The sequence below is a fragment of the Stigmatopora argus genome, chromosome 7, assembly GCF_051989625.1.
Source record: "Stigmatopora argus isolate UIUO_Sarg chromosome 7, RoL_Sarg_1.0, whole genome shotgun sequence".
Classification (NCBI taxonomy): domain Eukaryota; kingdom Metazoa; phylum Chordata; class Actinopteri; order Syngnathiformes; family Syngnathidae; genus Stigmatopora; species Stigmatopora argus.
The window spans coordinates 9,727,303-9,742,978 of NC_135393.1; the positions used below are offsets into that span (position 1 = coordinate 9,727,303).

General features: G+C 39.2%; 1 protein-coding gene across 4 annotated transcripts in view; it reads right to left on the minus strand.

The window, feature by feature from the left end:
* mast1a (microtubule associated serine/threonine kinase 1a) overlaps positions 1-15,676 on the minus strand; it is a 49,776-nt gene that overhangs the window by 19,347 nt on the left and 14,753 nt on the right. For 2 of the 4 annotated variants that reach the window (XM_077604800.1, XM_077604799.1), the window contains exons 3-9: positions 7,524-7,612; positions 6,451-6,526; positions 6,144-6,222; positions 3,813-3,973; positions 1,845-1,920; positions 486-695; positions 305-406 (exon numbers count right to left, since the gene is read on the minus strand). In XM_077604800.1, coding sequence (XP_077460926.1) covers positions 305-406; positions 486-695; positions 1,845-1,920; positions 3,813-3,973; positions 6,144-6,222; positions 6,451-6,526; positions 7,524-7,612 — 793 coding nt within the window. Of the gene's footprint in view, positions 1-304; positions 407-485; positions 696-1,844; positions 1,921-3,812; positions 3,974-6,143; positions 6,223-6,450; positions 6,527-7,523; positions 7,613-14,956; positions 15,133-15,676 lie in introns of those variants that run through there. The other 2 variants (XM_077604803.1, XM_077604802.1) reach the window with 2 other exon arrangements.

A 15,676-nucleotide genomic window follows, 5' to 3' on the forward strand; every position in this document is an offset into this window, starting at 1 on the left:
ATCTTTTAATGCCATTGCGGGAGTTGGCTGCCAGCCTCTACCAGTCAAAAGGATTGGACGTCTATTCCCTTCAATAGCAGCCAAGGAGTTAAATAAATTGCCTTTAAAGTGTTAAGTAGCACATTTTTACAGTCTCCAGGTGAGAAAGCCAAGAAAGCATATTGATTTTGTCAAGTCTATATATAAAAGCCATTCTTGTGGCTTCCTGTGGTGATTTGCCGATTTTCATTACTTCAAACCACTCCCACTTCCAATTGATTATCGATCGTAGTGTTCTCTTTAACTTGAAAAAAAAAAATCTCACCAAGCACTCCAGCAGTCTGGCTGGCCGGGAAATGATGATAAAGAGTTTTTTGACCAGCTCGATGACGAAGGTGAGCTCGGAACTCTCGGAGCGCTCGTACGCCTGAAGAAAAAATTGAGATGAATGGGGAGTCCATCAGGCTTTGTAGCCAAAGGGAAACACGCGAGGCTCTGATACTCACATCGTGGAGGAGCTTCTCCAAGTTTTCCTGGAGTTCGCAGAAGTAAACACTGGTAATGAGACCCTCTCGCGATTTGGTCAGACAGTCTCGGGAGAGCTCGGCTATCTGGTGATGGATGAAGCTGAGGACACCATCAGCCAGAGGCAGAACGCTCTCTGGAGAGTAGTTGTGGATGAACTCTGCAAGCCTTTCTTCCATCTGAGCTGTGGCCTAATTGAGGACAACACACAGAATATTCATTTAAAATTGTTAAATCAGATTTATAAGGATAATAATAATGATAATGAGTTGCTGGGCTACATTCGAGTCGTTTTAACAGGTTCAAACATGTTAAGTAGAGATTCAAATAGCTATTCACAAATTCCTGGCAACTGCTTAATATACAAAATTAAAAATGCTGTGCTACTTGAAATACATTTGCAAGCACTGTTTTTTAAATATCTTATGCTAATATCCATTAGTCCCATCTGTATATTTTCCCCATCATGTTAGGAATAAGCTACCTGACTTTTGTTAGACAACATGAAATGGAAAATGGTCTATTTGTTATTGTTTTAAAATATACAACTTTTATTTTTTGATCCATCACTTATACTGAAGATAAATGTGTGCGACCAACAGTTCAAAGCAAGCACCCTTTATGTTTTACTTACAGTAATTGTGATAGCAAGAGAGTGAAAGCAGGGTAAACTATAAAAACTACATATAAGAGTGTGATAATTTAAAGTTTATTTTAATGTAAAGGAATGCCATTTAAGAGTCATGTTGGTAAGACGTCTCATTAGAAAGGAAACGAGTCTTAAATGAAGACAATGCTGATACCGCATGTACTTTCAAAGGAGAATACGCATGAATATGCATTAAAAGATGTTTTTTTTAAAATGAAAAATGGTCATTGAACTATAGTTGGAAATATATATATATATATTTTTTTTTATCATGCAAAGACTGGAGGCTAAAAATAATTCATAAATTAAAGAACCCAAACACTGGTTGTCCCGTTTTTTTTATTTATCTATTTTCCAAAAAAAGGCTTTTGGAGGAGAAATAAATGAATTCTGTCTAGTGTATCTGAGCCTTTCTAATCCTGCGATGTTTTGGACATGAAGACAGACACAGGCCATTAATTATGATGGGCCCTGACAGTGTGTCAGCAGATTTACATAAACAATAGACTGTTGCTGTGAGGCCTTGTCATTTGTATTGAATGGAACTACTGAAACAATACGTGATCTTGTTTCACACTCTTTAGAACTACTGGATATAGCATTAGATTTGCTAAATTCACACGATGACAATGACAATAAACTGCAGGGTTTTTTTGTATGAGGCATTATGGCTTGTTTATGTGTGTCTGACCTTGGGGAAGCGCTCCTTGTACACATGGTTCATCATCACTATTTCATTGTCGTAGCAGGATGGCGAGCGCCCCGGGCTGGGGGGGGGAGACAAAGAGTGTAAGACATATGGCCGGATGAGGAAAATCAAAGAGCGAGTTAAACAGGCAGGAGACAGTGTAATAGAACTCGTTTTTTTTCCATAAAAAAAAAAACCTTCACACCTTCCCGGTATGTCTATTGAATCCACATATTTTTAAAATGTACTTCAAAAATTCACGGCAATGTCTAATGAATGGAGTCTTATATTTAACACCCACCTCCATCACTCTACTTTAGAGACATGCACTGAGAGGCTGTTCAAATATTAACGTGATCCTTTTGGTTTAACAATATGCAGATGACAATGCCACATTCAGAAGTGGGGGGAACTCATATGATGATGGAGAAATCTCTTGTGGGCAAACGCAGTAATGTGGCGCCTCACAGATCGACGTGACGTGAATAATAACAATGAGGCTTGTCAAAGTCCACGGCGGGGGCGCTGTGGAAAATCCAGAATGAATGCCTAGTATTACCTAGGACAGGATTTATTCAATAGATTAATACGCCCGCCAAGAACCGATAAGTAGTGATGCGTCATATGAAGGTAAGGGCATTCTGAGGTGCGCATGCAGTGAGCGTGCACCTTGTACTTCGGGGGGAAAAAGGAGATGCTAATCTTCGGAGGCACCAAACACCACAGGGTGCCGGGATGCAATCATCACAAGGAAGATAAGAAGTTTTTTCATCTCTTGCAAGTCTTAAAAAGTAGACCCACCAGTTGTCTGTTCGAGCAACCGCAGTCTGTACTTCTACCTAAAGTAGCTAGCCGCACGCAAATTCCTCAAATATACTGAGCTTCTCTTTCACCAAAGGGTTGTTAAATATCCCTGCGGTCCGAACGACAGGAAATTGGCGGCCTCTAATTTACATATTTCTCTGCTGCGACCCTGGCGAGGATAAGCGGTGTTGAAAATGAATGAATGAATATTTCTCTGCATCAACGGATTATGTCAAAATCCTCTTAAATTTAATGCATATATTCTGTTTTGATGTGTATGACAAGGGCACAGGCAGGACGATTTTAAGCTTTTCAGGACTAGGAATAGAAAATGTGGACATATTTAGGTCACAAGCTCATTAAATCAAGGTAACTTGTGTTGCCAAACCAGCCAAACTCCGTGACAATGCTACACACTAAAGATCTGCATGTAATATGGGAGTGCGCCGCATTTGAAGGGAATGAGAGGAGACTCTTTGATTGTCAGAATATTGTTGGTTGTGTTTTAACATGACCCAAGACAGCATAAAGTGGGCTACCATACAGGTTTGACAGTAATGGCCAATATTGGTGACCAGTAATTGTGAATAGTGAGGAAACACTGTCCTGCGCTGTAAGGAAAGATTTAGGACAAATAGATATAAGGACAGTTTTTTTCCCACAGCCATCAGGACTCTGAACTCGAGTTAGCACGACACACAATCCCTTCGGGGTGTGCAATATCAATGTGCAATGTCTTTGAAATCTGCAATATTTTAGAATCTGTGCAATATTTTAGAATCTGTGCAATATTTTAGAATTCTGTGCAATATTTTAGAATTGTGTGCAATATTTTAGAATTATGTGCAATATTTTAGAATTCTGTGCAATATTTTAGAATTCACCTAGCCAGGACGTGGCTTTTTATACTTCTATACTACTATTTATGTTTTGTTTTTTTTACTGGGAAACACACTTTGAAAAGCTTGGAGTAGCATTACCAATTTCGTTATATGCTGGTGTGTATGATGACAATAAAGGCTTTTGAATTTGAATTTGGAGTAACTTCAACTGGAATCAAGTAAAGGGGTTCGGTGTCATGGTGTCATCACCTGCAATTTTTAAATCAGACCTACTGGATGTACAATTTTGAGAAGTTTTTTTTTGTTTTCTTTCCGGGGTTCTAACCTAAGACTCCGAGAGCGAGGGCGGACGTGCGGGGAGCGGCGGCCTCCGTCATCGTCCGTAATGCTCTCCGTACTGCCAAAATGCTTGGACAGGAAGTGGAGTTCATCCATGGTGGGTTGAAACGGCAGCTGGTGCAGACGTTCCTGGGACGAGCTGGAGGACTGGAAAAGAATGAGATGGAAAATTACTTCTTTTTTTTAAATCCAATTTTCTTGCCATATTTTATTCCTGGCGTGTGGCTAATAAGAATGAAGGAGCAAAAAAGAGAAGGGCACAATGTTGTCATGCAAGTTGGTGTGAATAACATAAATAATGCAAGGAAGTAAAGACAGCGAGAAGAGAAAAAAATATCAAGAACAATTAAAGCATAGAACAAAAGGTTAAACTTGAAGGATTAAACAGTCACAGGGAATAAAAGTGGCCTGCTGCCTTTAAAGAGTTGATAGCAGCTCTTTTTGCCAGCTCGGCGGGGAGAAGACAAACCTGAATCAATAGGAGACTGAATGAGCACAGCTCCCAATGGGATATCATGCTTAGTAGGCATTGACCACACAATGATTGCTACCGTAAGAAAGCTGGATTCAGCCACTTGAAAGCCAAAGAGTGAAATAATGACAAGGAATGCAGGAGGTCCAGCCAAAGAACCATGACAGACCCTCCCCATTGACAAATGAAGGGAAAAAAACAGGCTCCATAAGAAAGCCATCTCAAAGACATGTCCCACTCTCTCTCTTTTATCCTCACAGCCTGATTTATACATTCATCTTCTCTTGCTTGTACAGTGAACATCCTACATCTGAAGACTTCAATCGACATTTTTGCTCCCTTTCGCTGAATATCGGAGAATCAAGAAGATCCAGTTGATGGAGTAGTTTCCGGTCATGCCGGGTGGTATAAAGGAATTGTTTTCCTAGAATATAGGCTATTTTGGTTCACTATTACGACATGACGCAAGTTATTCATTTGTTAATGGGGGAGGGGTGTTTAAAAATGTTAAACAATAAGAATAATTACGTGTCTGTCTTTGTTGGTGGTTATTCTTTCCCAATAGTAGTGGCTAAGTGTGTTCACTTTCATTGATTGGATTCCCTAAAATTGACATCAATAGATATTCAATCCATCAGCCTATCATGCGTGTTTTTGGAATGTGGGAGCAAATCAGAGTGGCCAGCGTAACAACATGCAAGCCCATGGAGAACATGCAAATTCCTCACAGTGAGGATCCACCTGGGATCAAACCCTCAACCCCAGAACTGCGGGGCCAGAGCGCTAATCACTCGGCTGCCAATGTGGATGTAAATGTTTTTTTTTCTTTTTCTATTGGTTACCTGGGCCGAACATAAAAAATCCAGCCCAAACCTCAGAACTTTTCAAAATATACAGCAGAATTTTCTCATATTTACCCCAAAAAATGGTTAAAAGTGTCAGAAGAAGTACATATCTATGCTATACACTACTGCATCCCATTTCCGAAGATTTTATGCATGAATTTATAGAGGAAGTATGAGTTTTCCACACACTAGCAGGCTCCCCCGTTTCATCTGCCCTTATCAATATGCAAGGCTAAGGCTGCAGCTAACCAGGCGAGTAATGGCTCCAATAGGCAAGAAGGAATGAAGCAGGCGGTGGTCAGGAGCACGTGTAGACTGCTTGATGAGTGAAATAGGATATATGGCATGAGTAATGGTTTATACTACATTGTTTCTAATGTGAAGAAATGCAGGAAAAAAACTGCAAATTGATGACAAAGAAACATCTCATAAGAAAATACACAGTAGAATTTAGGAGAAGTCTGCCTAAATGGGTTTTTTAATGAACACCCAAAACATCACCCTCGTTATCCATGCCAGAAGGAAGACAGCAAGGTGTGTATATCACTATACGGGAACATTTATTGGTACACGTTGTAACTGCAAGGCACAATTAATTTCAATTATCTGTGCTCCACTTGATTTTTCCTTTTCTGTTCGAAGACAGACAGGTGATGCCGCTAAGTTAAACCAGGTCAATCATTTCGTAGCAACTGGTGAGGTATTTTTAAGTTTTGCTGTGTGCTGTGTTGTTGTGTGTGCGGGTACCACTCTGGTGCTTGCGGGGCGTGAAACCTTTTCAAAGAGAAAAGAAACCAGCGGAACAGGCAACCTCGGGGCATAAATATACGAGCAACTGATTTCACGCATGAAAATGTACACACACAAACTTCGACGAAAGAGATAAATATTCATTCATTCTGTGAAGTAGACATGCCAATCACTCATACAATGTGTTACCCCCTTCAAATAACCTGCAATCTAAATGTCTAATGTGCTATTTATAACCGCTTTGACTAACTTTTACCGTTGAACTCGGTGTGTTGGTGCCATATCCCGAGGAAGGGAGCGAAGCCAAGGACCATCTGCGACCATCAGGCCTGAGGGAGAGAAGAAGCGCAAAAATCACAAGATAAGCAGAAAATTAACGTTCGGTATCAGTTTAAACAGCATAACATGTAGTGCACACACGCAGATGAGATAAAAGATGTCTCGCCCCCAATTTGCACGTGAGTGTTTATTATCACCTCCTGTTTCACTAAGCATATGAATTTAATCCCATCAACAATATTATGGTGTTAATTCTTCACAATAAAAAGCATGCAAACCTTCTAGAAGAGGCAAAGGAGAAGTGGGCGGGACCACTTGGTGAAAAGTTGCGTGGGCTGTCCAACGGGCTACTTCCTAGTTACAAATAAAAGACAGAGAGTAGGATTTGAGAGTTTCTGCGGACAGTAGTAACCAATAACTTTAACCATGTTTAGCATCTAATTTGAGGGCAGTTTGGGTTCTCGTATGTATACAAGAAAGAAAAGTTAGGAATTGACTTAACCTAAATTTCACACTTTTTTCAGGTCACTCTTACATTACCCGACAGAGCTGTCTGCCACTCTTTCAAAAATATTAATAGGTGTTATTCCTGTGTGTATGAATCTATCAAGGTTTAGGTAGAAGCTGGAGACAAGCCCGATTTGTAATACCTTGCCAACTCTCTGTTCGTTCATCATAAGATTCAAGTGTGAATTTTCTCTCATGAGAACCCAAACAATGTTCTTGTCACCACTAAGTGTCAAATTGCAACCATGTTGTAAAAAAATAAAAAAATCCCACCTATTGTCTCAGTAAATGTTTATTTTTTAATACTAGTAATAAGTGAATAGACCAAATAAGCCCATTATTGGGGGTAACTAGTATTTTGCCTTCATTGATGGAGATAGAAGTGCAATCTATTTTGGGTGAAAGGATTGTAAGAGATAACTCAATCCTCTCAGTTCTCCCAGGAAAAATGCATTGGACATCAATCGGCGTGACTGTATTTTATACATAAATAAACCAACACAGCATGCATTCTGAATATAATAAAACCTAGGCTGGAATTAATAAATGAGTTAAAGTTACTCTCGTTCTTGTTGCCAACGAAGTATAGGTCATATGGCAAATAAAAATCAAAAAGCAGATAAACTGCAAACAGAAAGTGTTTATGTGCTAATTTATGTGTTCGATTGTAGTACTCAGTATATGCAATGCTGCTTCAAAAGCAAAGCATGAGAATCATGATAGACATAAGGGAAGAAAACTGTGTCACTGTACTAGTTGCCATGGTGATTTAATAAGATCAACTACTTTAGAGATACCATAAGTCCTGGTGTTTCAATGAAAATTAGTCATTTTCTATACTGACCTATGTGCCCAGGCAAAGGGGAGTGAGGTCTGGGCAGTGTGGGAGATGTACTGGTCAAGATGAGGCTTTTCCGGTTGCTCGTTCTGCAACTGCAACACAATCCCAATAAATCAACAATTGGTATGACTCAGGCATTTCATGTTAAAATTAATGAACATGAGCATTCTAACGTGAAAACATAAACGGATTGTATAGGGTTTTTTTTAATGCTCACATGGCATTTACTAAACATGCCCTCAGCTTTTGCAATGATTGCACATCATTATCTAGTACAGTGAGAATGCAAGTAAACAGTGCAATTTCTACTCATCTGCTAATATAACAGGATGTGGCCTTGCAGGTTAGGATTTTCTACAACAAACCCATCAAAGCATGCCTTGATGAATTGTAGACTATGAACAGAAAAGGCCTTCTCCAAATATTCTCATTAAAAAGCCATCGTTTAACCCAACCCATCTATTTCCCACAGCACCTGTCCTGATTAGGGTGCAGACTAAAATGGATCAAAATAGCAGGGAAGATATGCATTTCGCTAAAATCACTCACACAATACATGTACTAAATGTTATGATCAGAAAAGACTTTCTACTCCACATTCCACCACGGTCTTGTCTATTTTTTCTCTCAGATATGCTTGGTGGCTGTCTAATACTACTACCACATATAAAAAAGAAAATTTGAATTATGTTTACAATGCATTTAGCTAAAAAAAACAACTCAAACACAATGCTGTATCTTTGCAATCTATATCCCACTGTCAGCAAGCCCTCCCACACAATCTCGTCATTTATTTCTCCTTATTTCTGAGCCTTGTTTGATTTGGCACAAACCCCTGGGCGGGATTTTATCGGTGAAAATACACCTCTGTGACACTGGCCGAGGGAGCATGTGTTCTGACATGCCGAATGGCGAAACTGCATATTGAAATATTTACGGGGGATGCATTTGCTGGATGAAGATGATGAGAATGGAAGGAGGGCATATAACAGAAAGAGAGACAAAAACATGAAGCACCTTCCCTTCAATGTTATAAACCCAAACACATGCTTTATGTTTCATTCCGCTCCATAGTTCACCTTCACGTCTCATAAATGCACATCTACATTAGCTGAAATTGAAAGGCTGACTCGCTGGAGCGCAAACCAGTTGTTGCTGATTCATCAATCATCTTGTTTATAAGAGATCCAGACATGAATCAACTAGTAGCTGGGACTCATTATAACCTGAACCATTTGATAGCAGAATGTTTAATGTTTTTCTATAAAATCTCAAGATGGGTATTTTCATTATTATGACTCTCCATTAATTTAAACCACCAGCCACAGATCTGTCTAAAGTGTGTAAAGAGACCACAGGGGGAGGGGCCAAAAAAGCACGAGGGTGTGCATGCTCAATATTGGCTAACTTGTAACCTACAGGCAACACAGGCACAAATAAGTCTGCAATAAATTAGTCATCCTTGATTAAAAACATGCAATTAAAAAAAGAGGCTGTGAGAATTGATAGACTTGGACCCACGGTACACAGTTATCAAATTTCAAGGCAATCGATTCACGATTGACAGAGAAGTAGGACTTCACAGTTAGATTTCACAAGAAAAAGAACAGCAACGATACTCGAGAGGTGCCTTGACAAGACTTCAGCCTATAAAAAAATGGTTGGTTACAAGGCAACCACAGGGAATACAAATATCCTGTGATTGCCCGGAAAGATTCTTAAATGATCAAAACCTTTGCCTCAGCAGTCAAGGTGCGGATCAGAAACCAAATGAGCTGTAGTAAAACAGGGCAGACGCAACTAAACCTGACAATATTTAACAGGGCGTATCGAAAGGAGGAGTTGGAGTCATGGCATCTCATATTCACAGAGTGAAACTTTTCTTTTCAATGCACCTGCAATGTTTGCTGTTTACCTCAGTCCCCGAATCTCCTAACTAGAAACTCATAAGTCAAATTGAAGGTCATTCTGTTTGAAAACACGGTTTTAGTCTGTAATAAACAGTCGTGTCGGTCACTTAAGCACACAATATTGACATTTTGAATTACACAAATAAGTATATAATAACAATAAATGACTTGAACTTTGGCCTTGGCAGCATGACAAAAATTAGAACTCATGCTTCAATGTATATTAGAATGTAAATAACACAGCGTAATTGTATTACAATAATAGAAGGAAAGGCAGAAACAGTCCAAAGCATACCACATTATGTCAAAAACTGTCTTAAATAAGGTGAAGGTTAATTATTAAAAAGTATTCAGAATACCGACATATGTTGGTATATATGGCATATATGGCACATGTTTTTTTTAATAATAGTAACTGTATAAGACAGAAAATATTCGTTCATTCGTTATTAAATTACAGGTTTGTGTCACTGCCACCAATCCATAGCTCTCACCAACCAGGCTTTTTCACCGGCTATAGTTCGGTAGGAAGGTCAACGATTAAGTCTGTGGTAATGATTTGTGCAGAGGCTTGGTCGACCAATTATCCCCCCTGCATGGACTAAGCTGGCGTAGGGCCACTGGAGTCTTTTACAGACGTGACGATGAATGTAAAATGGGAGGTATAAAACACAGAGACACACACACAGACACACTGTGTACTGAGACCTTAATAAGTCCAAAAGGCCTTTTTCTTCAACTACTGGATTACCCTTTTAACACTGTCTGTGCTGTGCCAGAATTCAATTGCTGATTTAATGCCTCAGTTTACATGTAAAAATAAGTGTATCTCTCAATTAAAATAAAACATGACACTAGATTGTAGGGTTGGGAACCTCTGGATAACTTTCAATCCGATTTATATCATGATTAACTCACAATCCAGAGAAACAACAATTATTACTGCTTAAACACAATACCAAATCAACTTAGCCAAAATTAAGCATTTCATGATCAGGAACGAGGTACTTTTTGGAGCTCAAGCAAGGCACTAATTTATCAGAATGATAAAATAAAAACGTGCGCCATAAGATCTTTTCAAATATAGCCAAATTCAGTTTATTTATTTAAAAAAAACGCCCATTAAGATGACCATATTTTACACAAAACAAAACTTTCTTACTAATTCATCAAATGATATTAGCAATTATTCCCTTCATGCTAATCATCATTACAAATGCAGTCAACACAGAGAGTGTTTTTGCACATTCGTGCGTAACTTGGGAGAGGCCACAATTGGCAAATTCCATTGGCTTAACATAAGACTGCGAAAGGAAATGGAAAGGGTCAAGTCACTAAGCTGATTGTCTGCTGACTCACAGTGCACTGAGGACACACTACACTTCCTGACAGTACAGCATCGATCCATTTAAACACACTTCCCGTCAGGTGATGTCTCTGGCTTTCCGTCTCTCCATCTCTGCTGGTCAGTCCCTTCGGATCTTTTTAAAGGTGAGTGCATGTTTGCAGGTTTGGAGAGTGGAGCGGAAATGACAATCACCAAATGGTAACCTTTTAGAGACTCTCTCTTGCTGGTCCCACATTGTCTTTTCTTTCCCTAATATGCAACATTCAGAGCTCTGGCTAGAACTGAACAATTTCCTTCTGAATTCCTACAAAGTCAATTCATCTCTTTTATGAAGTAAATATTCAGAAAATGCAAATTCCTCCAATGTATTTTTTTAAGTTTCAATGCATTTTTTTTAATGTTTTGGGAAGCTTTATGCAATGCACAAAAAAATAGCATACCAAAACATCCCACAGTTTTGCAGTGACACCGCAATTATAAAAACAATCAATTCAGAGTAATAAATAACATATGTTACTAATATTAAGTGTGTCCAAATTTGGGGTGAAATGTTAATTCCTCTCTTTGAAAAGAAAGCATTTTTGAAAGTAATATTTAAGACACCTTTGGGTAAAAAAAAACCTGTTAAAAAAGATATTCGATATAATATCAAAATATATCATTAGAAACTGAGATGACAATATTTTTGGAAGTTATTGGAATAAAAACGTAGAAAAAAATACTATTTTGGATCAACTGCATTGTTGAAAGTAATATTTGAGACACCTTTGGGTTAAAAAAAACTGTTAAACAAGATATTCCATATGATATCAAAATATATCATGAGAAACTGAGATGACAATATTTTTGGAAGTTATTGGTATAAAAATGTAGAAAAAAATACTATTTTGGATCATCTGCATTTTTTTAAAGTAATATTTAAGACACCTTTGTTTTACACACATGAACGTTTCATCAAAAAAATGAGCAAACAGTGAATTTCTTCAAGGCTACTGTCCTGGGTACAGTAAACCTCAGTTGTTCTTTTGAATGTAGGTTGAGACATCACCTCAGTCATTTCCTTTCATCCCACCTCACTCTCCTTTTCGGTAGCTCTCTCTCCCTCATTCTCTGTTCTTTGCTGTCTCTTTTTTTTAACGGTCTTCCTTTTAGCTAAGCCTGTTTGCCAATGTGCACACAACATTATCCCACCAGCAGCCAGGAAAACATCCATATTACGGTCCTTAGGGAGAGCAACATTAAACCTGAATTGAAATATCGGAGAAGCTATAAGACGGATACACAAGAGATTTTTTTGTGCAGGCATTGGCGGTGGCCTGACGGTGAACCTTGTTGACTGTGTTAATCCCCTTTCAAGCGGGGTAAAAAGACAGTTTGGGCCAGCTCTGTAACGTCTTGGCAGCAAGAAGACTAGCATGGAATTTAATGCACACGTACACATGGATTTGCAGTGTCTTAACACAAAGTTCTGTTATTATTGTCAGTACGTGCATGTTTGAAAATTGTAGAAGGCGAAGCCTTTATTTAGCAACACAATATCGGCAAGGGTCTTTGTTCCTCTTTTTTTCTCTCTACCGTAATGCAACTCATTACCGTTTCCAATCCACTTCAGCCTCCTCCCTACACTCCCATTGTTGTTTCCTCTCCTCCTTATTTCTGTCCCTGAAGTCCACCATCTGTCGCCCATTTTTCCATTACCTCTCATCTTTTTCCATGATGTGTTTACAAGAGAAGCTTAAGCAGCTCAACAGAAACATTATTATTTTACAAACCTAGTGGCTGCAACTTAAGGTAAACTGCAGTGCTGCATTAAAATATATATATATATATTTAAAATGAAAAATAATACCTATATCTGGTCCATACCAGCAGAAAGAATTAGAATGGAATTTTCCTAATGTGTAATATTAGGGCAAAATTATTATTGTCATTTAATCCATGACTGTACTATTTTAGTCAATCAAACGTGATAAACTCGTTCTTCCTCGTTTTGTCATTAATACGCATTATCACATGCACCTGTGCTAGTGTCTGTGGCTATCCGTGTGGGTATAAGTGATGTCACAAAATGGCTCCGCCCTTAAGCAGTACCATTTATAGACAGCAGGGAGGGAGGTCTCAAAAACCTTCACATTATTTCTCAACGAATCAGACTTTACTTTATAGGTATATTCGACAGATGTTTATGCATCAATCTTCGAGCATTTTCTATTTTTTCCAAGGGTTTTTGTCCCCAGGCTGATTAATTACATTAGTTAACATCAGAATTAAAATTGCTAGTGCTCCATTATTGGAGCATGGATCACAATGAATTTTAGTAAGTATATTCTAGGGATGTATACGCATTGATTTTCAGAGCACGATTTTTGTTTCGTTCCAGGGCTGATTAATTACATTAATTAATGGTACAATTAAAACTGATAATCCATTATTTGTGGATGGATCACCATGAAATTCAGTAGGTATTAGGTTAGGTTAAGTATATTCAGATTCATACCATATTCATGGTATGTATTCGCACCAGCCAGTCGTAGTTCATTTTCTTTACTTTATCCATTATCAAAGGTTTAAGAAAGTCATGATTTGCACAATGGAATATTATGATCAACGGTTAATTGTACAAGGTTTGTCTTTTACCTCCAATGTTAAAAAAAAACACACACACAATGTGTTCTTCAATATTTGCAACTTTCATGGTTGTAGATTGCCACTAAATGGTTGCATTTTGCCTCAAAAACTTTGGGAAAGTGTTAAAAAATCATCTACTAAAAAGTGCGGCCAGTAGATTTGGCAAGTTTTGTTAATTAATATAATGAACTACTGTTTACTAACAAATGGTCACTCTGGTTTTGGGGTTGCAATGTAGCCAACCACATCACCCACACGAGAGGTGAGGAAATGGAAAGATAAGTGACAGATGGTGGACTGGAGGGACAGAAATTCAAGTGTGGATTGGAGGCGAGGCAACAACAATAGAGGCACAGGGAAAAGGAGAAGAAAATAGCGAAGGGGTGTCGAGGGAGAGGAAAAAGCTAGGAATGGTGCCAGTCAGACAGCACTTTCAGCAGTGAACTGCCACTGCTTGCTTTATGCTGCACAAGTACTCCCTGGATGCTGCCAATAATGCCTTTACTTCATAATGCATACCACACTATCTAACAAACACACCCATGCCAACACACACACAAACACAAATCCACGTATAAGCCAACCTTTGACCTTTATCAATTTAATAAGACACTTCCGCTTGACCATCACCACAGCAACACATCTTATCCCTTACTTTGAACCTAAACTCAACCCCTATTTCCCCTGCCAAAAGTAGTGCGACTAAGATTAAATATCTCATATGGTAAGTGATTCCACCGTCAAAATAGCTTTGACATGGTCTTCTTATACACCTAGTGATGACACAGCATTAAGCGCTTCAGGAGGGATTGGTATCTTGCTCAAGGACACTTTGACATAGCCAAAAACGGCTGACGAACAAACGCACATCCTTTGACTTTGAAAACAACTACTACTATTGCCTGTGACACACCACTCTAAATGAAAGCACACTATAGTTGTTCTTCATCTGCAATATTTCTCTTTTTTTCCCAATCACATTTAACTACAATTCCAGAATTGTACTGATTTCTTTAAATTATAGCATGACTTTTTTTCGGTGGAAGTAGTACAAGTACTCCAGTTTCAAGAGTATGCTGGAGATTTATTAGACTTCTTTAAAGAAAGTCACCTTTCTTGTCCTATTAGCCCAAAAAATTTGCTACAATAGTCCTCGTTTTATCATTTTTGCTGTGCAATAGCAGGGCCAGTTTTACCTCCTACAAGTCCTTTAATTTCATTCCACCTTTTTAACCCACATGCATCAAAACACAAGGGCACACAGGCAGACACAGCTCAACTATGCTGCATTCAAATTCCTGTTGTCCAACATTTTTATATACATATTAGATCTACCACAAATAGACAGGTGCACCTTGGCATGTGAAAACCAAAACACAAACACTCCATATTGCCGCAGCTAAATGGAAACAACTGCGAGCCGGCATGCTAGCTGGCAGGGACAATGGAACTACTGTATATCACTAGTAAATCAAACACACACAGACACATAGTTCACACAGCAAGCAAAATCCTAACGAGAAGAAGGCAGCGAGCAGACACGTCGTTACCTTTTTGAGCGTCGAAACATGTCGCTAGCAGCAGAGGTTCTGTTGGCAGGTAAACATGAGTGCCGCTGAGCCCCTCACCACTACCACCACCACACGCATACACTCACTTACTCTCACAGAGGCAGTCAAGAGGCAACCATTACAGCCCTCATGTCAGTAGAACACACGCACACACACACACACACACACATTGCAAGTAGGAGATGCGGAAATGTGAGGCAGGCAAGAGTTAGAGGGCTGCATCCCCTCTTAGGACGAGAGGAGGATTGTATGTGCCAAGCCAGGAAGAAATGTGCAAGGGAGGCGAGGGGGGGGGGGTGCAACTCGACAGACGGAAAGGAGGGGGTAAGGGAGGGAGGGAGGCTGGGGGGGTCCAAACACTATTGAAGAGATGAGGATGCGAGAGAGAGGCGGTGGAGACATGACAGAGCAGCCGAGCGGAGACTAATTTGAGGACAGACAGTGTGGGGCGGGCTGGCGGATGGGGGGCTCAGGGGGTTTCATTTGGGGGCGCATGTGTTATTGTGCACAATTTGACTTGCAGGCGGTGGAAAGGCAGAGTGGCACTTTTTTTTTAATGAATCAATGAAACATCTGGTGGGAGTGTGTTTTTTTTTAAACTGATTTGTAATGATGAATTTGGACATGAATTAATAGCATACACCACCAGAACAATGAGATCATAATCATGCAATGTCGATGAGTATGAATACATTTTAG